The 25245-nt window shown below is 41.2% G+C and overlaps 1 protein-coding gene across 8 annotated transcripts in view; it reads left to right on the top strand.

Annotated features, from left to right (window-relative positions):
• The window catches only part of DERA (deoxyribose-phosphate aldolase), a 140897-nt gene that overhangs the window by 86777 nt on the left and 28875 nt on the right, over window positions 1–25245 (top strand). For 5 of the 8 annotated variants that reach the window (XM_074938276.1, XM_074938249.1, XM_074938258.1 and 2 more), the window contains 2 exons: window positions 2048–2197; window positions 9165–9327. The exons of 1 other annotated variant lie outside the window; for it this stretch is intronic. In XM_074938276.1, coding sequence (XP_074794377.1) covers window positions 2048–2197; window positions 9165–9326 — 312 coding nt within the window. In that variant the 3' untranslated portion in view covers window position 9327. Of the gene's footprint in view, window positions 1–2047; window positions 2198–3071; window positions 5930–9164; window positions 9328–25245 lie in introns of those variants that run through there. 2 more of the 8 variants (XM_074938267.1, XM_074938291.1) reach the window with 2 other exon arrangements.

The following is a 25245-nucleotide window of genomic DNA, read 5'->3' as shown; positions in this document are numbered from 1 at the left end:
GGGTGCAATCCATGCCATCCTCCAGATCATTAATGAAGATATTGAACAAAATCGGCCCAAGGACCAACCCTTGGGGCACTCCACTTGATACCGGCTGCCAACTAGACATGGAGCCATTGATCACTACCCGTTGAGCCCAACAATCTAGCCAACTTTCTATCCACCTTATAGTCCATTCATCCAGCCCATACTTCTTTAACTTGCTGGCAAGAATACTGTGGGAGACCGTGTCAAAAGCTTTGCTAAAGTCAAGGAACAACACGTCCACTGCTTTCCCCTCATCCACAGAGCCAGTTATCTCATCATAGAAGGCAATTAGATTAATCAGGCATGACTTGCCCTTGGTGAATCCATGCTGACTGTTCCTGATCACTTTCCTTTCCTGTAAGCGCTTCAGAATTGATTCCTTGAGGACCTGCTCCATGATTTTTCCAGGGACTGAGGTGAGGCTGACTGGCCTGTAGTTCCCTGGATCCTCCTCCTTCTCTTTTTTAAAGATGGGCACTACATTAGCCTTTTTCCAGTCGTCCGGGACCTCCCCTGATCGCCATGAGTTTTCAAAGAAAATGGCCAATGGCTCTGCAATCACATCCGCCAACTCCTTTAGCACTCTCAGATGCAACACATCTGGCCCCATGGACTTGTGCACGTCCAGCTTTTCTAAATAGTCCCTAACCACCTCTTTCTCCACAGAGGGCTGGCCATCTACTCCCCATGCTGTGATGCCCAGCGCAGCAGTCTGGGAGCTGACCTTGTTCGTGAAGACAGAGGCAAAAAAAGCATTGAGTACATTAGCTTTTTCCACATCCTCTGTCACTAGGTTGCCTCTCTCATTCAGTAAGGGGCCCACACTTTCCTTGACTTTCTTCTTGTTGCCAACATACCTGAAGAAACCCTTCTTGTTACTCTTATATACTATATACTATACTGCAGACTATCCAGATCGTTCCTGCATTACATCAAATACCAGCAAGCCTGCTTCTGATTCTCTTTGCTTTTCAAGCTTCAAGGCACATGTGTAGACCACTGCTGAAGGCAGGATAATGGACTTGATGGATAAATGGTCCATTCTGGTGTAGGAACTCCTAGGCTCTTAAGGACTGTGATGTGGACGGATTCTGCAATTCTAAAAGTGTATGGATATGCAGCCGACATAGGACCCAGAATGTGTTCTCTTAACACAGTGTGCGTTGTTTAAATTCAGATCTACATTGTTTCATATATTGCAGGCCTCACATTTCAGTTCTGATAAAAAAACACATTCTGTGGATGTTCTCTGGAATGACAGTATTTGCCAAATTAACAAACAAAACTTCATATGTCTAGCAGGGATGGACCCAACTTGGTTCATCGCTGTAGAAAGATTTATTATATCTAGGCAATTAACTGTATATTAATTTTAGTGTACTAAATATAGCTTAAAAGTACAGACTGGTAGCGTATAATTATCATGTATACGCTTTCAGTAAAATATAGAAGCCTCTCAGTTGTTGACAGATAACTAACTCCCATTGCAAACAGAACTCTTCACTTCCACATCTTTGAGGAGATGTTTGTGTATGTGTTTATTATTAGACATTTAGAACTAGACGGTGACTATGCGCCTGTGCAAAGGAATAAGAATCATCCTTTATACCCCTACGTCAGCTACCAGAACTTGGGAACAGGCCTGTAAGAGTCGGAGACATTACATACTGTCTCTCTCTTTCCCCAGAGCATGTGAGTGGGGGTGGGTGGACTGGGAACGGACAGTCTTGCCTCTACCCCACTCTCTCATTGGGGGTCCGGAAGCAGGGAGGGAATTGTACCTTTCACAGGCGTGTCTGAGGCACAAAGGCCTCCAGGACTACTCCTGAGTTGGTGCCCCGCTTACACACTATTGCTTGCTCAAGGCTTTGCCTAAAGTTAGAACCTAACCCATAACAGAGCTTTGGCTGCACACTGGGGACATTTCCCAGCTGTAGATATGCAGATTTTCATTTCTCCTAAAATGAAGACAAATCACTGAAAATAAATAGCATTTTTTATGTATTACATTTTTCTTAAGGTTGGATTTAAACCTGCTGGAGGCATTCGTAGTGCAAAGGATGCTCTTACCTGGCTCATATTGATGAAGGAGGAGTTAGGAGATGAGTGGCTGAAACCAGACCTCTTTCGCCTAGGTGCCAGTACTTTGCTGTCCGATATCGAGAGACAGGTTAGTTCTGTGATAGCAGGGGACTGGATTTGAGGTCCCAGGAGGTTCCTTCCAATCTTGGTTGAGAGAAAACATTTTTCTGGAAAAAGTTCGCTTATTGCTTTCATGAAATATGTATTCCACACCATTTCAAGGATAATGGAGCACACTTCTAATTACTTAAGAACTACAATTTTGCTTCCCTGATGGATGTCTTTAAATCTAGCTTGTTGCTACAGGGAGTCATTAGGGGGCTTCCATGATCCAATCAGTCTGCATTGCCTCCCTAGGCAGCTACCTGGGCCAGGCTCACAGTGCTGAGCAGAGAGAATCTGCTCTGCTGGCTTTCCACCACTCAGAGTCACTCCACTGCTATGCCATGTTTGTTTCTCACCCTGCAGGAAGTGAGAATGTGTTAGCAAAGGAGGGATGTGGCCAGATATTGGTACCTGCCTGCCATGCCTAGGAACTGCTTGCCTGCCATGCCAATGATGTAAGATTCAGCCCTCTGCAGTAGAAGCAGCATACAGAAGGAGATTTTGCCTCTTGCTACTGAACAGCCATAGGGGACAGGGCTGTGTTACACCCATTCTAGACTATTCATCTGCTTCTAGTGCCCCATAGAGTTTACACTCTCTAAAGCTACCAGGAGCATATGATAGGTGGGGAAGAGGGATATAAATAAAAAGTACATTTTATATTCAACATGGGTCTGATCTGAAGCCCATTGTAGTCAATAGAACTCTTCCTATATATACACACACACACTCACTCTCATTTTAAAATATATTAACACCCAACTGCCCCTCAACATGTCATGAATTTGTTGGCTAATGATACCTTTTAATTTTTTAGTTGTGTACGATACCATTAGAAATTCTCCTTTTCCTTGCAGATTTACCATCATGTGACTGGCAGATATGCAGCTTACCATGACCTGCCAATGGCTTAGCCCCATGAGAAATTCAGGATGACTTTTATAAAGAGAATTTTAAGAAAATAATGTCCTAAAGTCTTTCCTGTAACCGAGTCCAAAAGTGCATATAAAAGGATAAAAGAACCAATTCTCTGGCTTCATATTTTTGTTGTATTTAAAAATATGTTCAAGTCTAGTCGGTGGTGCTTGAGCCAAAATGGGGGGATTTGGAGAGGCGGAAAGTAAATCTGAAATAGTTAGTCAAGATTTGCAGTGTTAATAACATAAAGTCTTCCTCAGACCAGCTTGAAAAGCATATCAGTGGCAACGATAACATGATAATACTATGAAAAAGTTTTAAGTTGCCTGGTAATACTTTCCAGGAGCCAAATGTGAAGTATCTGTGGAATGCTACAGATTTCTAATTACTTTCAAGAGCTACAGATTTTGCAGTTTTTTTCCATGTCAGTTAGTGTGCGGCTTTTGTCATAGACACGTTGCTCTATTAATTGTTACTTTAATTACATTTCAGACACTGTAATCGGAGACAATGAAAGTTGGCTATTTTTTTTTTTTAATAAAATGTCTTTGTAGCTAAAGCCAAATTTTTCAAACTTGAGTAGTTATAGTTAGGCATCTACATCCCTGATTTCCAAAACAGCTGAGCATCCACGGTTGCTACTGATGTTAATGAGATCAGAACCACTGAAAATCAGGGAATCTGTTGATGCTTAAATATACATTCAGGTGCCTATCTTCAGACTCTCAAGTTTGAAAATTTCAGCCTACTTGCTTGGCAAAAACCAAATTTTTAAACATGTTAATGCAGAACTTTTCATTTTAATGTGCAGGTTCAGAGTGTCAGTTTCTGAATGTTGCTGCTGTACAAGAACTTACAGGCTGAGTTTCCAACTCTGTCTAAAAAAACTTACTTTTGACATTTTAAAAACCTATATGTAAAAAGATAAGTTATTTGAGAGATATCCTATACAGGTCTGCTCCCTTTCTTTTACACATTGGGTAAAGTAGTGTTTACACTTACAGCACTGTAACAATAGTACCCAACTCATTACCTATCTGCCCATCAGTGAGTTGAACGCACTATGTCATCACTGTATTCTACCTGGTAACTAGAAAGATGGTAAATCTTGATTATCTCATTACTGTAACTAGTCCCATTAACTTCAATGGGACTAATCATGTGATTAAGATGGGAGGGATTTAGCCACATATCAAACTGCCAGGTAAATTCATTATAGTTTCAAGGAGATTCTTGTAATGCAAAAATCAAGATTTGGTTTATTTAGTCTTGAAGTTCTACCAGAGTTCCAGTGCTTTAAAGTAGCGTAGTGTACTATTAGACAAATGGATAAACTGAACAGTGAAAAAATGGAGTACAGCATTTGCAGAGAATGTAATCCTATATGCAGTACTTGGTACTAGAAAATATGTTTTCAGCTGATTTCCTAGCATGCAGTAGAGTCAGAGGGCCTCGGACCTTTTCTGGTTTACTCCTGTAGCACACAAGAATCAGCCTCTTAGACTGAGCTGTGTAGCCATGTTTGCATATATTCTTTTTCAAAATGAAGGTGGTGCTTTTTATCACAGAGCTTCTCTCTGACTTTGTGGCAAGTCTCTATGAAGGAAAATTCCAGTTCTTGGTTAGAATAACTTTGTGGCAAAATTCTGCTCCTGTGACTGAGCGCCCATGCCATGGAGGGAGGCAAAGGTATGGCCCAATGCAGCCACTTCACATGGAATAGGTGGCAGGCCAGTATCACTTGCTATTGTTAAGGGCTTGTCTACATTACCCGCTGGATTGACGGGCAGCGGGGGTGAATTTATCGCGTCTAGTCTAGATGCAATAAATAGACCGCCGAGTGCTCTCCCATCGACTCCGGTACTCCACCAGCGCGAGAGGCGCAGGCGGAGTCACCGGGGGAGCATCAGCCGTCAACTTACTGCAATGAAGACACCGCGGTAAGTAGATCTAAATACGTCGACTTCAGCTACGCTATTCACGTAGCTGCGTAACTTAGATCGATCCCCGCCCTAGTGTAGACCAGGCCTAAGTCACAGTCATAGAAGAGCAACCTTAACATGTATGCAGCATATTTTTGTATTTTTATACCAAACCAAATGGATGTGGATCATTTCAGAGGAGGAAAAATGTAGCTAAAACCTTCCAATCCCAATATTTTGGCCCAAAGCTATTTTTTTAATTGCTGAATTTCAGACATTTTTGTAAGAATTTATGTACAACATAGGGACTAATAGCATTCTGAGATCCATAGATGAAGAGTGCTGTATAGATGCTGATATGGTTAAAGGACCAGTTGCTGCCACCTTAACTACTCAACATGAGTACCTTGCTTTGCAAGTAATCTTATTGATTTCAGTGGGGCTACTCCTATAATTATGTACTACTTAATCTGAGTAAATGTGGCAGAATATCCTGCATAGCATAGTTAGGTGCCAAGCAAAATTGCACACATTTCTGCCAGTGCACTCCCAATTCTTGACATGCAACACCTGCTGTTCCAGGTTTGTTTTGTTTTGTTCTTTTCTTCTTGAGACTCCCATTATACAGCCAGTGAGGTAAACCTAGATTTAAACACAGCCTTTTGCAACTCCTCTGAGCCACACACTGCTCCTCATGTCTTTTCTTCAAGGTGTTAAAAAAAAAAATGACCCAACTAAAATATTGTGCAACTCTTGGACAATCAATGCTTTGAAAAAGCTGAACTTCTAGAAAGCATCGTCTGCTTGTATTTTAAATGCTTCTGTCTTGGAATTTGGGATACACTGAGAAAGGAGGAAAAAATAATAAAAATGAAAGTGATTACATTAAAACTGTTTTGTGCTTTGTTTTTTAATAATAAACAGTCTGCTCAGTGTTATGTGACTGGCCCTAGGTTTGTACTGCCTCCTCCAGCCTGTCCACCGCTATGACCATTTCCCATTTTCTGACAACTGCTTGAAGGATATTAAGGTCATATTGTAAAATAAATCCCTGAGGAAGATGAGCTCCTGCCTAGGTTATTGTGATGGTATCAACTGCTGCCCAAGAAACAAGGACAGACTGAGTGCCTGAAGTCAGTTACTAACTGGAGATAGGCCTGAATGGAAAGTTTGGCACCATATCGGAAGAACTCCAAACTTTGGGAAAGTTCAGGTCCAAGGTTATGTTCTGCCCATTAGAGACACAGCAGTCAACTGTGCAGTTCAGCTTTAAATACAAAGTTCCACAGAGTTCATGGGATATTATAATGCAAAGTTTGTTTCAAATCATGCTGTAGTTCTAACGTGTAAAACCATTATTTTTAAATGAGGACATTTTCAGTGCCCCATTATTGATTTGGGATCTTCGTGTACTTTTTAAAAAAGCATTTCAGGTTCTTTATTAAGAAAAAAATTCTTGCAATAGAGAATCAAGTGAAAGACTGTACAAACCAAGCTCTGAACATTTCTAAGATGCTGCATGTGCCTACATGCATGGCAAAAAAAAATGGAGATTGTTTTCAATGTTATATTTTATAACAAAGAAGGAATTTCAATAGGGATTATATCCCAGCTGTAAATTTCAGATTGTGTAAATTGTATTTTGATAGCTGCAATGCCCTTATAGCAGAAGTCCACCACTCACCCCCAAAACAACCAACCCTGTACATTGTAAAATCAGGACAACCTGGTCTACTTTTAATTTTGTTTTGCTCAGTTAGAACTTTGGCTTCTTGCCTCCCCAAAGAAAATCCCCAAGTTTTATCCAAGACCTGATGATCCTTTGCTGAAATAACCAGAGGTAACCTCTAGATGATATATCAAATGTGTATGAGGGTAGCAGGACGGGGGAGGGAGGCAATAATTTTCAATTAGATACAATTTACCCAGGAGGGAAAGACAGAAGAAGCTCCATCTGGTCAATTCTTAATAGGGCAGATGAGGAAGAGACTATTCTTGGTACAGAGATGTCATATATAAAATGCCAACTGACCATTTGAATTGAAATCCTAGCTAGTCTAAACTGTGTTACGAGTGATAAAGAAACACTGTCAGGGAGTTGGAGAGAGCACAGCTTTCAAGCTGTGGCAAGAATGTGATGGGTAGCCTAGAAATACCTTAGATCAGGCAATCAAGAACTTTTACATAGTAGAGACCACATCTTAATGGACAGATTGTTCAGACACCTCCCATCCCATTGGGAACTACAGCAATGGCTTATATGGAAAATAAACATTTTCAAATAATGTATTCCAGTTTGAGCTTCTTTTATTGACATTTAGCAGCTGAAACAAGGAGAGCCAATCCTGGTCAGGTTATTCCAGTGTCTAGTGATTTTAACTGCCTCAATTTTGGGTGCCTAACTTGAGATAGCCTAAGGGTGCCAATTCTTAGAAATTGCTGAACTGTCATCCTCTGAAAGTCAGGTCTCTTTAAGGTGTCTCAAGTACGGCACCCAAAATCAGTAGTCACTTTTCAGAATGTTGACCTGTCTGCTCAAGGGAATATTGTAGAATTACTGCCTTAGATGGACTAAAAAGCAAAGCATTTCACTACCAAATAGAAATACTAGAAAACCAAACTCATGCAAACACAGTTATGAGGGTTTATTAGAATTGGTTTTGGAATTGACACGCCAGTCAACTTCTCTGTTCTAAATTTTTCAAAAGTAATATTGGCAAATAGTATCATTTGGATTCCCTCCTTACCAACCATGACAAACAAGCACCTAAGTCCCAGCGGTTCTATAGATCATGCCAAAAGAGATGGAATACAGAGTGTATCCCAGCTTTATCACATGTTCATGTTAAACAATGGCTGACTAATAACAGCTTATGCAACTAGCATGTGTATTAGAGAAAAATTAAAGAAAGGGGATGTCTGCTATTAGCCATGATGGGCAGGGATGGTGTCCCTAGCCTCTGTTTGCCAGAAGCTGGGAATGGGCGACGGGATGGATCACTTGATGATTATCTGTTCTGTTCATTCCCTCTGGGGCACCTGGCATTGGACACTGTTAGAAGACAGGACACTAGCTAGATGGACCTTTGGTCTGACCCAGTATGGCCATTCTTATCTCCCAGGTCATCTTTCATTTGGCCTTACAGAGATATTATCATGAAATCAAACTGATTTCTCATCATCTCCCATCAGTTCCATTGACTCAGACTCAGCATGCATTCATCACATTGTTTATGGACGGATCATCTGATAGTCATCTATTTTATTTATCTGGAGATTGCAGCTACTGCATTCTCTGGCCTGCATTACAGTTTTTCCTTTATCTCTATTCAAAGCAAAATGACTATTCAGCAGAACAGAATATTGCTCCATTGTGTACACTGTGCTGCCCTTGGCATTGGTAGCTATACCAGATGCTTCAAAAGAAATCATTTGTACTGCTCTATTTTCAGGGTGTAGGTGCACGAAAGCCCAATTCTCTTTCCTCATTTAGGGATCAAGGAAAAGGGAGTTTGTAGGCACAGTAAGCACTGTTTAATGTAGTTGTAAAAATTGGAGGCACAAGGCATCATGTTTTTTCTGCAAGACCAATAGAAATACAACCTCTCCATTTCGCCAGTGGTGTGAAATTTGTTTGCAGAGTTTTACAATCCACAGTGGGTTTGCATCATGTGTTTGAGCTTGAACAGCTCTCACATGCTGATAACAAGGGTGCCTCGGTTTAAAAAAAAAAAAAAAAAAAGAGGGAGGGCAAGAGCTCCCCTTCACCAGTCAGTGTGGAGAGGAACTACGTATAATAAATATGAAATCGAGCAGGACCTACCCTCATGAAGTGCCAGCTGCTCCTAAACCCAATGATGTCTGAGGTTGACTCTCATTTCAGGGAGGATGTAGCCAGATTGCAGGGGTGGAAGAGCCACAAAGTAGTTTAGTTTGCATTGGATGTTCTTCTAGAAGAAATACAGATTTCTCTTTGAAAATTAATGCTGCTTCTGGCAGAAGCGACATTAGACCCACCAGTTTTTCTTCTCAGAAGTGGTAGAAGCCCACAGCTGACGACTAGGTGGCCAACAGTAGCATAATCACAAAGTAAGTTGTGTTCTACCACAGGAAAGGGAGTCTATAGCACTGCATGGATGGACTGACACTCCACATGGATACCTGGAGATCTGTGATGTTGGGACTTGGATTCCTTGCATACTCTCAAGAGCAGTACTTTTAACTGGCTACATTCCTTCTCCCTCCATAGGGCTACTGACCTGCTACTTGTGAGGTAAGAATACAACTGGCCTGATCCAGTGTAGGACTTGCCAAATTGGATCAAACATGTGGTCTTTCTCGTCCAGTAAGTTGTTTCTGGCAGCAATCATCACCAGATGCTTCAGTGGAAGGTGCTAAAACCTTATGCTGAAGTTACCTGCTGATAGAGGACGTTTCTGCCTTACTACCATGAGTTAGTTGTTGACTTATGACTAGAAGCATGAGGATTTACATTTTTTAAATAATATTTTTAAATCATACGTAATTTACCTTCATCATGTGGAAGGTCTCTTCAGCTCCAGAAGAAAATTCATCCAGCAGCACTATAGTGGGGCACTGGCTGAATACTAACAGCATCACCTACTAAAATCAGCATTACCACTTTCTGTGGCTGAGTCTTGGTCTTCCTGTCTAACCCAAAGCACTCTTTCATGCTCAGACTTATTTCAGGAATTGAATCCAATCAAGGCACAGCATAGCAATCCAGCCTCTGAGCAAGTAGCACTTAGTTGTCTGGTTAGCGGAAATCTAATCCAATTCCAAAAATATTGGTGAAATCACCTCATCTGATCACAATTTCAACCAGGCATCTGGCTGGATGATGATAGGAAAGGGAATAAAGAAAGGTGGACAGTAAGGTAAAGAAGACCACCACCACCAATTGCTCATAGAAATAAAATCTTTTGTGATCTCTTTGGAACAGGAGGTAAATAATAAAACAAAAGGAAGGGAGAAATTTAAATAAATGCAGTGTGAGTGCATGTTAAAATAGGTGTCAGATTAAAAATAACTAAAAAAGAAATTCTACTGTAGGGAAAAACAGCTACTTTTTCTCCCAACATTTCATAGTCCACCTTTATTAGGCAGTGGATAAGAGAGCTGTGTAGTGTTGTTTCCCTCTGAACTTGAAGAGAAGCGTAATGTGAGCACAAGGGGGACAGTTCTGTGGAATGCTGATTAAGAATAATTCTCAGAGTGAATTCCAGGACCTGCAGGATGTTAAACAGATGCACTGTGAGAGTGCCACAGTTGAGGAATTGGAGCTTTAAAGCGCAGTACACTATATCCAGGAGGTTTTCTCCCTGCACCCTTTAATCCTGAATTACAGGTTTTGATGAGTTCTCTAAGGTTTAAAACAAAATCCTGCAAAGGGGTAGGATCACACTGTATCTAGGACCGAGCTGTGACACACTTGTAACCGTAGGATCTAGGAACAAAGGACTGCATGCTACTCCCCTCCCTACTCTTTTTTTGTTATGATGATTTCATCAATGGGATTATTCTCTTGTTTAATGAGAGGAAAGACATTGCTAGGCCTGTTTGCTGCATGGAGAAGAGCCTTAAAATGTTCTCCAAATAGTAAACTCATACTGACCTTTGGAGGCAGGCAGTCCCACTGAGAACGCCTTGTCCCATCCTACAAGAGCTTCATTTAGGGTTCGGTCAGATGGCTGTAGTCTTCATCAGTAATGGCTTACAGTGATTTGTGGTCTGTGAGATGACTGGGGCCATTTAAAGCTAAAGACCTACACCTTAAAGAGACTCTGGGAACCACTGAAATTCCCAGAGCATTAGTGTGTGCTCTACATCTGTCCCACTTAGATGGCACACTTTCAGGGAATGAAACAGATGCAATTTTTTTTGCCTGATATCCCCCTTCAATCCTAGACAATTTATTACACCGGGCCAGCACAGAGATGACAAAAGCACAAATCACTGTGACTAGGGCTTCATCTTAAAGGAAAGAGCATAATCTCCTGACTAGGTAAAAATGACGGAAGCTGTCTGCCTAGTGTTGTAACGTGTTCAGAAGATCTGATAAATCCAGCAGCACCCAGGTACTGCATACTTTCTTCTCCAGTGTGGGTACAGATCCTCCCCACGAGAGGGGATGTGGCCTCACTTCTGCAAACTTCTCTGGGCATTTTATTTTTTATTCCAGCAACACATTTAGGAGAGGATGGAGTATCTCGAGACCGTTTCCTTTCCACACAAGATGGAATTTGCTTCAGACAGTGGGATAGCTGGGAGAAAACAGTGATGGTGATGGAAGTGAAAGGAAAACAGAGTTGGTGTCATTGGCAGAGTGAGGGCAGCTGGGACCATATTGTCACAAAAGTCACCCCTTGTGTTCTCACATATATCATTGAATAGTGACAGGCTTGAGACCTACAGGAAGGAGAAGCAGTTGCCCATCATGACTCTTTGGTATTTGCCAGAGAAGAATGACCGGAATTAGCTTAATGCAACTCCATCCATCCATGCAAGGTCTCATGGGTGAGTCAACAGCATCTTAGGCACAGAAGTGTCAAAGGTCACTGTGAGATCAAGTCTCACCTCTATCCGTAATCATCAGAAGGTTGTCTCTCCATGACACCAGGAAGAAACACTGATGTGGACTGCCCCCCTGCAGAACTCACTTCCCATCAATACAAATGAGGCTTCTGTTGTGATGCTAACATCTCCAGTATGGCTTGCCTGCATTCTTCCCATTAATCTGTCCACACCAGAACTTCATGGTTTTCAATAGTAAAAAACTCTAGACTTCCTGCTCAACAAATAAAGACCCCTTTCCCTTGAGCTAAAGAAAAAAAATCTCTGTTCACTGTTAATAGGACATGTGCTCTTTGGGTCAGCCCCTAAAGGGCAACATCATCATCATTTGTTAACAAACAGCATGTGTAGACAGCAGAGGTCCATAGCTCCAAATGTTGGCCACGATGCATGGCTTTATTCCAGATGTCTAAAAGCTCCACAGGGTTATTACTGATCTGGTCCAACTAGGTTAGCTGTGAATGACCACATAGCCACCTCCAGTCAGTGGCCAGGCAATGCCTCTTCCTGATCTCAAGTTGGATTGTCAGAGCTCGATGTGCAGGGACTTTATCTCCAAGGTGGCTGTATGACCAAGATGTGACAGTTGACTTCAATCTTCTCCAGGCTAGTCCTCAATAATACATCCCTATTACTGATAAAATCAAACCATATTATGCCCAGTAGTCACTGCTGGCAATGCATATCAATGCCTCCAGCCACCTGCTGTCTTGTTTAAGCAACTTCCATGTTTCAGATCCATATAAGAGGACTGGAAGTTTGCAGGTTTGATAAATCTGTACTTTTGTATATAATTTCACCTTCTTTTGGCTCCAGATACTATGCAGGCCTTTCATGGATGGGACTGCTAAACTGATTCTCCTTTGGATGTCTCACGGGCTGTGCCCATCTAATGACAATTTACTGCTCAGAAAGATGAATTCATCCAATACTTCCAGGGTTTGTCCAGCGGCACAGATGTCTTGTATCACAACTTTTATGCTGACACTCTGGATTTTGTTTTTCCCCCAAGAAATCTTAGCCCAAGGACAACTACCACATGCTGAAGTTCTCTAGTGCATATTTATTAGGGCTCTCAATTAATCGCAGGTAACTCATGTGATTAGCTCAAAAAATTATTGTGATAAAAAAATGAATTGCGAATAATCACAGTTTTCATCGCACTGTTAAACAATAGAATGTTGATTGAAATTTATTAAATATTTTTGGATGCTTTTCTACATTTTCAAATCTATTGATTTCAACTACAACACAGAATACAAAGTGTACACTGCTCACTTTATATTATTTTTATTACAAATATTTGCACTGTAAAAATGATATAGTATTTTTCAATTCACCTCATACAAGTACTGTAGTGCAATCTCTTTATTGTGAAAGTGCAGCTTACAAATGTAGCTTTTTTTTGGTTACATAACTGTACGCAAAAACAAAACAATGCAAAACTTTAGCGCCTAGAAGTCCACTCAATCCTATTTCTTGTTCAGCCAATAGCTAAAACAAACAAATTTGTTTACATTTACGTGAGCTAATTCTGCCCACTTCTTATTTATAATGTCCCCAAAAAGTTAGAACAGGCATTCACATGGGACTTTTGTAGCCAGCGTTGCAAGGTATTTACTTGCCATATATGCTAAACATTTGTATGTTGCTTCATGCTTCAGCCGCTATTCCACAGAACATGCTTCCATGCTGATGAAACTCATTAAAAAATTAATGTGTTAATTAAATTTGTGACTGAACTCCCTGGGGGAAGAACTATATGTCTCTGGCTCTATTTTATCCCCATTCTACCATATATTTCATGTTACAGCAGTCTCAGATGATGACTCAGCACATGTTCATTTTAAGAACGCTTTCACAGCAGATTTGACAAAACGCAAAGAAGGTACCAATGTGAGATTTCTAAAGCTAGCTACAGCACTCGACCCAAGGTTTAAGAATCAGAAGTGCCTTCCAAAATCTGAGAGGGATGAGGCGTGGAGCATGCTTTCAGAAGTCTTAAAAGAGCAACATTCCGATGCGGAAACTACAGAACCTGAACCACCAAAAAAGAAAATCAACCTTCTGCTGGTGGCATCTGACACAAATGATGAAAATGAACATGAGTTGGTCTGCACTGCTTTGGATTATTACCGAGCAGAACCCGTCATCAGCATGGATGCATGTCCTCTGGAATGGTGGTTGAAGCATGAAGGGATATATGACTCTTTAGCACATCTGGCATGTAAATATCTTGCAAAGCCAGCTGCAATAGTGCCATGTGAATCCTTGTTCTCACTTTCAGCTGACATTGTAAACAAGAAGCAAGCAGCATTATCTCCTGCAAATGTAAACAAACTTGTTTATCTGAGCGATTGGCTGAACAAGAAGTAGGACTGAGTGGACGTGTAGGATCTAAAGTTTTACATTGTTTTATTTTTGAATGTAGTTATTTTTTGTACATAATTCTACCTTTGTAAGTTCAACTTTCATGATAAAGAGATTTCACTACAGTACTTGTATTAGGTGAATTGAAAAATACTATTTCTTTTGTTTTTACAGTGCAAATATTTGTAATAAAAATAAATAAAGTGAGCACTGTACGCTTTGTATTCTGTGTTATAACTGAAATCAATATATTTGAAAATGTAGAAAACATCCAAAAATATTTAAATAGATCGTATTCTATTATTGTTTAACAGTATGATTAATCACGATTAATTTTTTAAATCGCGATTAGTTTTTTAATCGCTTGACAGCCCTAATCTTTATTTAAGGTTGTTTGCATCCTGGCCAAAGAGGACTACAAGGATGATGTCATCAGGTCAGAAAAAGAAGCTGAACTGACAACTGTAGTATTATTTGTGGACATCTGTTTAAGGAGCCTGTTATAAAGGGAAGGGTAACCACCTTTTTGTATACAGTGCTATAAAATCCCTCCTGGCCAGAGGCAACATCCTGTTACCTGTAAAGGGTTAAGAAACTCAGCTAACCTGGCTGCCACCTGACCCAAAGGACCAATAAGGGAACAAGATACTTTCAAATCTTGCGGAGGGTGGAAGGCTTTTGTTTGTGCCCTTTGTTTACGTGTTTGTTCTCTCTTGGGACTGAGAGAGGCCAGACAAAAATCCATCTTCTCCAACCCATCCTAATCCAAGTCTCCAATATTGCAACCAGTATAGGTAAGCCAGGCAAGGCAAATTAGTTTATCTTGTGTTTTATGTGAATTTTCCCTGTGTTAAGAGGGAGGTTTATTCCCGTTTTCTGTAACTTTAAGGTTTTGCCCAGAGGGGGATCCTCTGTGTTTTGAATCTGATTACCCTGTAAGGTATTTACCATCCTGATTTTACATAGGTGATTCTTTCACCTTTTCTTTAATTAAAATTCTTCTTTTAAGAACCTGATTGATTTTTAATTGTTCTTAAGATCCAAGGGTTTGGGTCTGTGTTCACCTGTACAAATTGGTGAGGATTATTATCAAGCCTTCTCCAGAAAAGGGGGTGTAGGGCTTGGGGGGATATTTTGGGGAAAGACGTCTCCAAGTGGTCTCTTTCCCTGTTCTTTGTTTAAAACCCTTGGTGGTGGCAGTATACTGTTCAAGGACAAGGCAAAGTTTGTACCCTGGGAAAGTTTTTAACCTAAGCTGGTAAAAATAAGTTTAGGGGATCTTTCATGCGGGTCCCCACATCTGTACCCTAAAGTTCAAAGTGGGAAAGAAACCTTAACAGAGCCAATCCACTCTGTGGAAGAACAGGGCTGGGGCTAGGATACATCCCTCATTCACCCCAGATCTCATGTAATCTTATCAGGCCTATGGGTCCTCCATCACACTGGTGCCCCTGAGTCATTGTGTAGATTTTGAGTTAACTTCAGGAGGATGTTGAAAATTCCAGTGCCTCATAGGGTCTTCCACAGGGCAGTTCTGTTGACATAATCAAATCCTGCCCTTAGATCTATATAAGCTGTTATCAAATGGATCTCCGATAAAAGATGAAGAGTAAGAAGTAGAGTCTCCGTTGAAGATCACCCAGCAGTGAAGTCCCGAGTAACAGCATTTCACAAGGAGAGTCTGGAGTTGGACATTTGTAAAAACTTTTCTGGGAGCAGAAAGCAGAGTTATTGGCCTGTAGCTACTGCAAGTGTGGAACTGTCCCCTTATAAAGCAGACGTCTGCTTTATAACTCTGCTGGTACGTTTCCAGAAGTCCAAGCCTGGACAAAAAGATGGCATAATGCTACACTTACGGGCCGTGTGGTGCACCTGAGAAGTTTGGGTGTTATGCCCTTAGGTACAGCATGCACACTTGCTTATTTGTTGAGCAGTGACTTAATTTAATTTTCTTGAGGAAGTCTGACATTTTCTCCACTAGAGGGCAGTGGTCTAGATATTGTTAACAGTACCTACTCCTGAGGGCATTCTGCACCAAAAAAAAAAAATAAAAATTCTGCACATATTTTAAAATTCTGCAATTTTTATTTGTCTAATAAATGTGGAGGCTCCAGCATGGCATTGGTGAGCACAGGCCACTGGCTGCACAGAGGTGGAAGATCACTGTGTAGCTCCTCCCGGGACATAGACTCAGCAGTGAGGCTGCACCCAACCCTGACACAGTGCAAGGACTGGGTCTGCCCCAGAAACACCCCAGGGCCTTGCCCCTCTGTGCCAGGTGCATCAGGTGTGGGTAAGCAGGCTCAGCAAGGCAGGATCCAAGTGTGGAGGGGCTTAGTGTGGAGGGATCCAGGTATGGGTTGAGAGGGTTTGTGTGGGTCAATCTGGGTGCGGGTGGCTCAGTGGGGGGATCTGGGGGCAGGGGGAGATCTGGATGTACAGGGGCTTGTTGGAGAGTTCTGGGTGCTATGGTAATGGGACTCTGCAGGAGGGTCCAGGTGAAGGTGGTTGGGACTCAGTAGGGGGCAGTCTGGGTGTGGGGGGATAGAGATCAGAAGCAGGGTCTGGGTGGGTGGGGGGGAATCAATGAGGGGGTCCAGATGCTGAGGGAGTGAAACTCAGTGGGTTGGGATCCAGGCACAGCTGGTTGGGGCTTGGTAGGGGGGGATCTGGATGTGGGTGGCTTGTTGGGGTGGTCCAGGTGCAGGGGGCGTGGGGTTCATTGGGGGGTGGGTTCTCAGTGGGGGGGTGAGGCTTGGTGGGAGGTTTTGGTTATGAGGGGGTTTGGATGCACAGGTGTTGGGCGGATGGGGGAGTAGCTCCCTGTACATTGATTCCCCCTCTCCCCCGCATCTGAGGAGTGATGGGTGCAGGAAGCTTGTCAGGGGGGAGAGATTGCAGAGCTTCATACACCCAGGGGAGAAATTTGGGGGTGGGTTTAACATGGCCCTGGATGCTGTGCAGGAGACGAGGAAGTCCCACCCACCTCAGATCAGCTGAGGATAGCAGCTGAACCTGGCACAGGGTAGGAGCCACCAGCCTGGTTTTCCCCAGTCCTGCCCCCTGCCCCACAGTGATTTACCTCTCTGCCAGCTGCCCTGGGCACCCGAAACATACTGCTGGGGAAGGTCGCATGACCACTCTCGTGGCTTCCCTTTGCTTCCCCATCAGAAAGTCATTTTTCTGTGGGGAAGCAAAGAAATCTGTGGGGGGCATAAATCCTGCACATGTGCAGTGGCAAAGACATCCCCCAGGAGTAATACCCTGGCACTCACTCAGGAGTTTCATACTGTTGACATGTGTCATAAATATAAAGGGAAGAGTAACCACCTTTCTGTATACAATGCTATAAAATCCCTCCTGGCCGGAGGGTTAAGAAGCTAAAGTAACCTAGCTGGCACCTGACCCAAAATGACCAATGAGAGGACAAGATTCTTTCAAATCTGGAGGGAGGGGGAACAAACGGTTGGTCTGTCTGTGTGATGCTTTTGCCAGGAACAGATCAGGAATGCAGCCTTACAACTCCTGTTAAGTTAGTAAGTAATCTAGCTAGAAATGCATTAGATTTCCTTTTGTTTAATGGCTGGTAAAATAAGCTGTGCTGGATGGAATGTATATTCCTGTTTTTGTGTCTTTTTGTAAGTTAAGGTTTTGCTTAGAAGGAGTCTCTCTGTTTTAAATCCAATTACCCTGTAAGGTATTTACCATCCTGATTTTACAGAGGTGATTCTTTCACCTTTTCTTTAATTAAAATTCTTCTTTTAAGAACCTGATTGATTTTTAATTGTTCTTAAGATCCAAGGGTTTGGGTCTGTGTTCACCTGTACAAATTGGTGAGGATTCTTATCAAGCTTTCCCCAGGAAAGGGGGTGTAGGGCTTGGGGGGATATTTTGGGGGAAGACGTCTCCAAGTGGTCTCTTTCCCTGTTCTTTGTTTAAAATGCTCGGTGGTGGCAGCATATGGTTCAAGGACAAGGACAAGTTTGTACCTTGGGGAAGTTTTTAACTTAAGCTGGTAAGAATCAGCTTAGGGGGTCTTTCATGCTGGTCCCCACATCTGTACCCTAGAGTTCAGAGTGGGGAAGGAACCTTGACAACATGCAACAGGTATAACTTACTTTTGGCCACATTCCCCACTCTGTTACTCCAGTTTTAAGCCAATGTAGCCCATTGAAGTCAAATTAGTGCAGCAGCATAAAACAGCGCAATACAGTGAAGAATCAAGCACTTTGGCCCAGATCCTCAAAAGTATTTAGGTGCCTAACTTCTATTGATTAATGTTAAACACTGGAATAGAACGAGGAGTAGAAGATTAAACTAACAAAGGTTAAATTTAGGATGAATATAAAAAATCTTTTTGAAAGTAAGATGTTAGGCTGCTCAATAGTCTCCCAGAGGAAACAGCAGAAGTCCATCACTTGGCACTAGATTGAATAAAACAGTAGACAGACATGTACTGTAAGGGCACAATTTTGCACTGGGAGTAGGATAGAAGAGACCATTAGATCATCCAATCCCTCTTTAACTTCTAGGATTCTATACAGTTTTTCCCAAAAGCCAGCAGAAATAAGGAAGTTGTCAGAAGAGATGATATATATTCATACACATTTCTGGAGCTGAGAACTATGAAAAGAAATCAAATAGTTCTCTTCCATGAACTAAAATTGAAAGCAAACTCTATTCCAAAAGGAGACTGGCTTGCAGAGGAGCATATAAAAATCTTATAAAGCTCTGCAACGCTCTATAAATAATTTTCAGGCAAGAAGCTTTCTGTTTCAATGACACAATGTTACAAAGGAAGAATGGTGAATATTAGTTAGGGAAGAGTGGAACAAGCCAGTTTAACCATCCATACTGGTGGCAACTTTATTTAGTACAAGAATAGCAAAAAATCCCCCTCCCCCGCACACAATTATTGGTCATTTCTTAAAAACGTAGGTTATTGCTGCCGAGATTTAGATTAATGCACACGAGAATCTGGTTTCTTGCCAACAGTGCCCATGTGATGCAAAAAGCATTGAATAAACATTTTAACAAGTCAGTGTGTTATAAATCCTACAAATGAAAGAAATTAAAAAGCCAGGAGCAATTCTGAAAATGATTTATGATTGGAGGTGCACTTAGCAGTGCTTTTATTGTCCCAAGAGCATCTCCTCTCACATTCTAAAGGTGACAGAAAAACTCTACTTTGTTTAGAGTTTCTTGTCATGCCCTAAGACTACATGAGACTAGGCAAGAGCAGCAGAAATGTGCCAATTGATTTGTTTATATGTGCACTTTAGGAGCACTCTTAAGGTTCTAAGAGTTTCTTTTGCACAGCCTGAGGGTGAGGGAACCACAAATCATTTCTGACATCTTAAGTATGTGCAAAGAGACTATTTTTAAAAAAACAAACAAACATACCATAACTATGTTCCTTAGTGCACATATAAACATTTTATAATGTGTATTTAGAATAATTCTTTAAAAATAACCTTAAGCCTGGTTCTTAAGCATAAGGTACTCGTATCAAAATAGCAGTCCTACAACAGTCAGATATCTGCTCTGCACACATAAAACACAACAGTCTGACTGCATATCTTCATTGTTAGGATAAATATTTCTCATATTTTTTAAAAAAACAAAACGGAACGTGATGAAAGGTGACAGACTGACAGCCCTGGAAACTGAAGTCCTCTGTCTATCCACAGAAAACCAAAGGCAGTGGCAGTTCAAGTCAATATGCCTCATCATGGATCGGGACAGACTGGGTGAGATTTTCAGTCTGCTCTGGCTCCTTTATGCCAGATGTCCCAGCTATGGGGCTAGCTGCTTCTCTGGCTGGTTTCTGGTCTGGTCTCCGAGTGCACCCCCTGAGGTGCCCTTTCTCTCTTCTGGGATGGAATCACACAATTCTATGGCTCCTAGACTAGGCCCTCAGCAGGTCCAACTGAGTTTGGCACCCTCAGTTCTTCCCTTTGAAAGTCTGTTACCAGTGGTGAATAAATGATACTCCACCACCAAGGTTGCCAGTTAGTGACTATTATGATAATGATTTTCATGCCCCCCCCATCAGTTTCTCATTTTGTAAAAGGGGGATAATATTACTTTCCTCCTCTGTAAGGTGTTTTGAGATCGCTGGAGGTTGTATTAAATAATATTTTCAAAGAGACCAGATGCAAAAGACTTTGCTTTAAGCTTTACAGATATATTTAAAAATAATATAAGGGAAATCTTTTTAGGGGTGTTTTATAATGCAACGAAGGCAATACAAGTCCTTTACCTAACTGTTCAGGGAACATCTGAAGTGGGTGGCCAAACAAGATTTTAGATGAATGGGGTTGTGCCCCCTGCTTTAGGCTAGATAACCCTGCTTTGGTCAACCTGAGGCTTAACTACAGGGTGAGGGGTGAATGGCATTTTAACGGTATTTCAGTCAGCGGACCGGCTCCTCCACCCATTGAAGTGTATGGCAAAACTGCTGCTGGCGCCAGATCAAAATCAGTTTTCACAGGAGATAGTCATCACTGTCTCAGGTTGGAGGGGGAGAAACTTTGCCTCATGGCTCCTTTTTCCTCTCCCTGTTACTCACCCCATCCGCACGATCATGAAAAAGGGAGGCCACCAGGTGCACTTATTAATACATAATAGAAATGCCAAGTGTGATTGGCTGTGACTGTTCCAGTACTTTATGTAATGCAGATTTAGAGATTTCATTGTAAAGTCATTTTTAAACTCTGAACTAATGGGTAATTTGGCAACAGCTTCTAAGTATGAAATCATTATTAATTTCTTTAGTACTGTAATAACATTGATTTAGATGAACTCTTATAACATAGAAATTGTATAGTATTTAGCAGTAATTAACGCCCCCTAATTAGGAAGTGTTGCCAAGTAGTTTTCTCTGCTGGCTCTGTTGTAGTTAAGTGCAGCTGGATGAAAATTAACCACAAAGGGAACAGCTTGTGTTTTATGTGAAGTTTGCCTTTGATTGATTAAAAAAAATATTCCTTGGTACTATATTTTATTATCAAAAAGGGTACACTGAAATACCAAAGTTACAGAGAGGAAATAGTCCACATGCCATAAACCATATATAGATAAACCCAATGAGCTAGATACACATTTGGAAAATTCACAAATTTACCTTGCAGCAATGCCACTGCTTACCACACTGAAATAATCTGATTTTAAATGTGGCCATCATTATCATCAAAATCTGTAGGAATTACAGTGGAAATTAATATTACTTAATGCCCACTTAGAGGGAAACATCATCCATTGCTAACTGGAGAGGCATTTATTGGTATGAAAACCCTGATACTTTTTGAATTTCAAATTATAAATTAAGTGCTCCTGCCAGTTTATTGTGGAACTTTGTAGCATATGGTACTTCTGCTGGTGGGTGTTATTTCAAAGTTTGCAAATCACACTAGGAGAGTGTCCCTCTGGTGAGCTCTTGCAACGCTTAGCAACTGTGAATCAAAAGTGACAGTACAGAGGAAGAAAGACTAAAAAAAATTCTGTCTCTGAGTTGGTAGTACAAAGTGCATGATAAGTTAATACATTTGTACAGGGGATAAAAAAAAGAGGCCAACCCACTAAAGTTAAGGACATCCACTTCCTTCATTCTTGCAGAATAAGCCACACTCCTAAATTGTTAAAATAAAAATATGGTTCCTTTCTCCCACTCTCTTTGACTTCCTGGGATGACAAGAGAATTCAAACAACTGGCAGATAAAATGAAGAGCAGCTAAGAATCATTTTAAAGCTCTGGTAAGGTTGCTTCCAGAAATAATGAAATTTGCTGAGATAAACTCTCGTAAATGTATATGCTCTATTACTCAAAATAGAATTTAAAATTAAATAAGTTACAGAAAGCAAAATAAAGATGGTGACATGATAGTGCTTAAGTGAATGAATTTAGCATATGGTGTTACATTTATCGAGAAGTAGTATATCAAATCACAATGAATGAGGATTTTATCTGATGTTAGTAGGTGGATTTCTATTTTAGAGGTATCAGCATGAAACTAAGGATCTTCAATACAAGCCTCATCAATTTGCCACTCAAGCTTTCTAAGAATGAAAAGTGATGGGACTGTCAGTGGCAGTTCAACCAAAAGTAATTCTAAAATAAGCAATTTGAAAATTCAAGCAGTTACAATGACCAAGAGTTATAAACTTGGCCCTTAATTACCAACTTGCCAATTTAACTCAAAATTGCCTTTCCAGATAATGATAATGCACAGAGAAATCTTTCTCTTTTACACCCACCCATAGAATTAATTAAATCAAGCTTTTTTCTTTTGTCTGAGAATATGCCAACTTCACGTGACATCACATATTAGCTGAAAAATCTCTAGGCTGTCTGTCTTGCTGTAGGTATGCATGCTTTCTTCTCAGCTGTATTTTCACCGTATGGAAGCACAGTTTGTTAATAGAAGTGATACTGTGCTGAACTAATGTAGTGAGTTTTTCAGTCCTCAGCACTCAACCGCGTAGTAACTCAAAATTAGTTCTAGGCATCTACGGTGAGACCTGTTAGTGAAATACAAGGACACATTATGGGTCAGGAAGAAACCTGAGGGTTTCCATTGCCTACCCCCGGCACTTTCTTCAGCTGCTGTGGTTGCGTCTCCTATGGAGACAGAGAGAGACCACTGGACTCATGTCTTGAGTGTGTCCCTCTGCATCTGGCGTAAGAGGCAAGTGGGGCTGGAAAAGACCTAACTTTCCCTATAATGTGAATGAATATTCATATGCAATACCTGTGTTTAAACATATATCTAGCAATCTAATATTTCTAACTGTGAATTATATAGAATTGTGTTGCAATTTTTCATGTCTATCAGTTGCAGAATTTTGGGTTTTGTTTAACAAAATAGACTAAAGAAATAGAACTATCTCCATATTCAGAATCCATACACCAACTATCCCTAGTTCATATAACACATAATAATATCCCTTCCAGCAGAGCAATGTCAATAATCCATAATTGTGGCTACAAAATAGCCACATTTCACACACCTATTGCAATCTCAGCACTAGTCATTATGGGACCGATTCTGCCATTCCTTTTCATGAATAAGTAGCACCTCAATGAGACTCAATGGAGCTATTTGTAGAGCAAGGTGCTAGACAATGTAAGGGTAACAGAATCTGGCCCTCTGAGAAAAATGTATCATAGACACAGCGCCCTAGCACTTACTAACTAAAAATTGAATACATAACAGCAGGCATCCAAATTCACACTGGTTCAAATAGCTCTCATGTTGTCAAAACTGGCTCACCCTGTCAATGTACTGTGTCCCCTAAGGGATAGTTATGCCCGACACAGCACTGCAACCAAGATCTGCATTTTCGTGCATAGAAAGGGAAAAGAGCCTTTTCTTACTGCCTTGGTAAGTTTTAAATTGCTTTGTCTTTACTCCTTGCTTCCAGTGGGGATAAGGAAGGGTTTTGGCTTTAATTGACCATGCATCTTACCACCCCAGGACTTGCACTGTATGCTCTCCACCTCCCCATGTTTATGATGGCTGCAATAAGGGTCACAACCCTTTTGTTGCCTCTTGCACTTTTCCTTACCGATTTGGATGTAACTTGCTCGCTTTCTTTTTAATGCACATGATGGAATGGCAGGGACCTTAGGCACTTAAAAATAAACAACCCTCGATAAATCCCCTTACGGGCCCATTTTAATTCTGCTTATGCTCTTGATGTGCATTTTCTTATCCTGCTCTCCCCCCTGGAAGCAGTTTATTTCTGTCTGTCAGCACTGCCAAAGTGACAAAATCCCCTTTCCCACCCATCAGGTAATTGCTCTGTTGCTGCCCTTCCCACACATGCCTTTAGAAAGAAAGCTCTTGCTTTATTTGTACTGCTGAAATGAATAAAATCTCCTCCCTCCTGCCCTCACTCTATGTGGCTTTCAAGTAGTCATATTGTCCTTAGTTATTTCTGTTCTAGTGGAGCTCCCCGTCTGAGGGGTGAGTATATTTGATATAAATAGATTAAGGTACATTCCTTACACACTCCAATCTCCCATTGGATTCAGTGGGAGTTTTGGGTGTACCAGGAATGAAGCATCAGGCCTTATGGAGGTAGACAAATTGGAGGGAATTCAGAGAAGTGCAATAATGATTAAGCCAGAAGAACTGGCTGCTGGAAAGAATGTATGAATACTTAGACTGTAAGCTCCTCAGGGAAGCACCTAGCACAATGGGGTCCTCCTTCAGGACTGGGGCTCCTAGGCGTTATCACAGAACAAACAATAAATGATAGTAATACACAATTATTTCTCCATATGTTGTGATCTTGAACATTTCCTTCTAAATTCTTTCTGCTAAGAAACAAATTATACAAATTAGTGGGATACACTTTCCTTAAAACAAACAAACAAACTGGATTTATTTCTTCCAGTTAAAGAATCACTACAAAGACATGTGTCCACACCTCATTCCAGATGCACAGTGTGATTGCAAGAACATGGAAGAGATCCATCTCTCAGCAATGAAATGGACAGAAAGCATTTGGTTCACCTTCCAGTGTACAAAATGGCATTGAATCTCCTGTTAAAGTTTCAGAATTCCATTGCAACATGGACATATGAGCATAGGAAGAACAATTTCCCAGATACTATCTAAGGGACATCATAACTTCATTGTTTTGTAAATTATATATGTGCAATTTCTTATTCCTTTCTGAAGCTTTTAATAGATGACATGGCCTCAGATATTCCAGCACAGGCTAAATGCAGAATGCTTGCATTAGGAGCCACTAATTTAGCACAGTGAACAATGACATAAACCTCCCCATGCCTGTCTTCAGTTGGTTGCCAGCAAGCGTACAGGAGTAGTTCCCTAGTACATGTACACACTAGTTGGCTACACACCCTTTGAGGCCAGGAGCAATACCAGACTCATGATCTGGCCAAAACATTAAGAGCTGAAGGGAATGCATTGAATGCTCACATATAGAAACCAACAAATGTACTGGGACACCGCAAGTAACAACTCCAGTGCACTAGGTGGGACTTCAAACTTCCTCAACATCCTCCCACCCTGCCTGAAATATAACAACTTAATATCAAAACAAGACTACAATTTCGCACTAAGATCAAAATACAGCAGTATCTGTTGGTGTAATTGCTATCTACACTGATCATTGCAGTATCCCTGCTGCTTCCTGAGCATGTACACTGGGAAAAAGGAGTGGCTTCCAGCATCTTCTGCCATAGTTATTGCCC

Source organism: Natator depressus, chromosome 1 (assembly GCF_965152275.1).
Source record: "Natator depressus isolate rNatDep1 chromosome 1, rNatDep2.hap1, whole genome shotgun sequence".
Classification (NCBI taxonomy): Eukaryota; Metazoa; Chordata; order Testudines; family Cheloniidae; genus Natator; species Natator depressus.
Note: the sequence above shows the minus strand (reverse complement) of the source record. Positions and strands in the feature narration are given on the sequence as shown.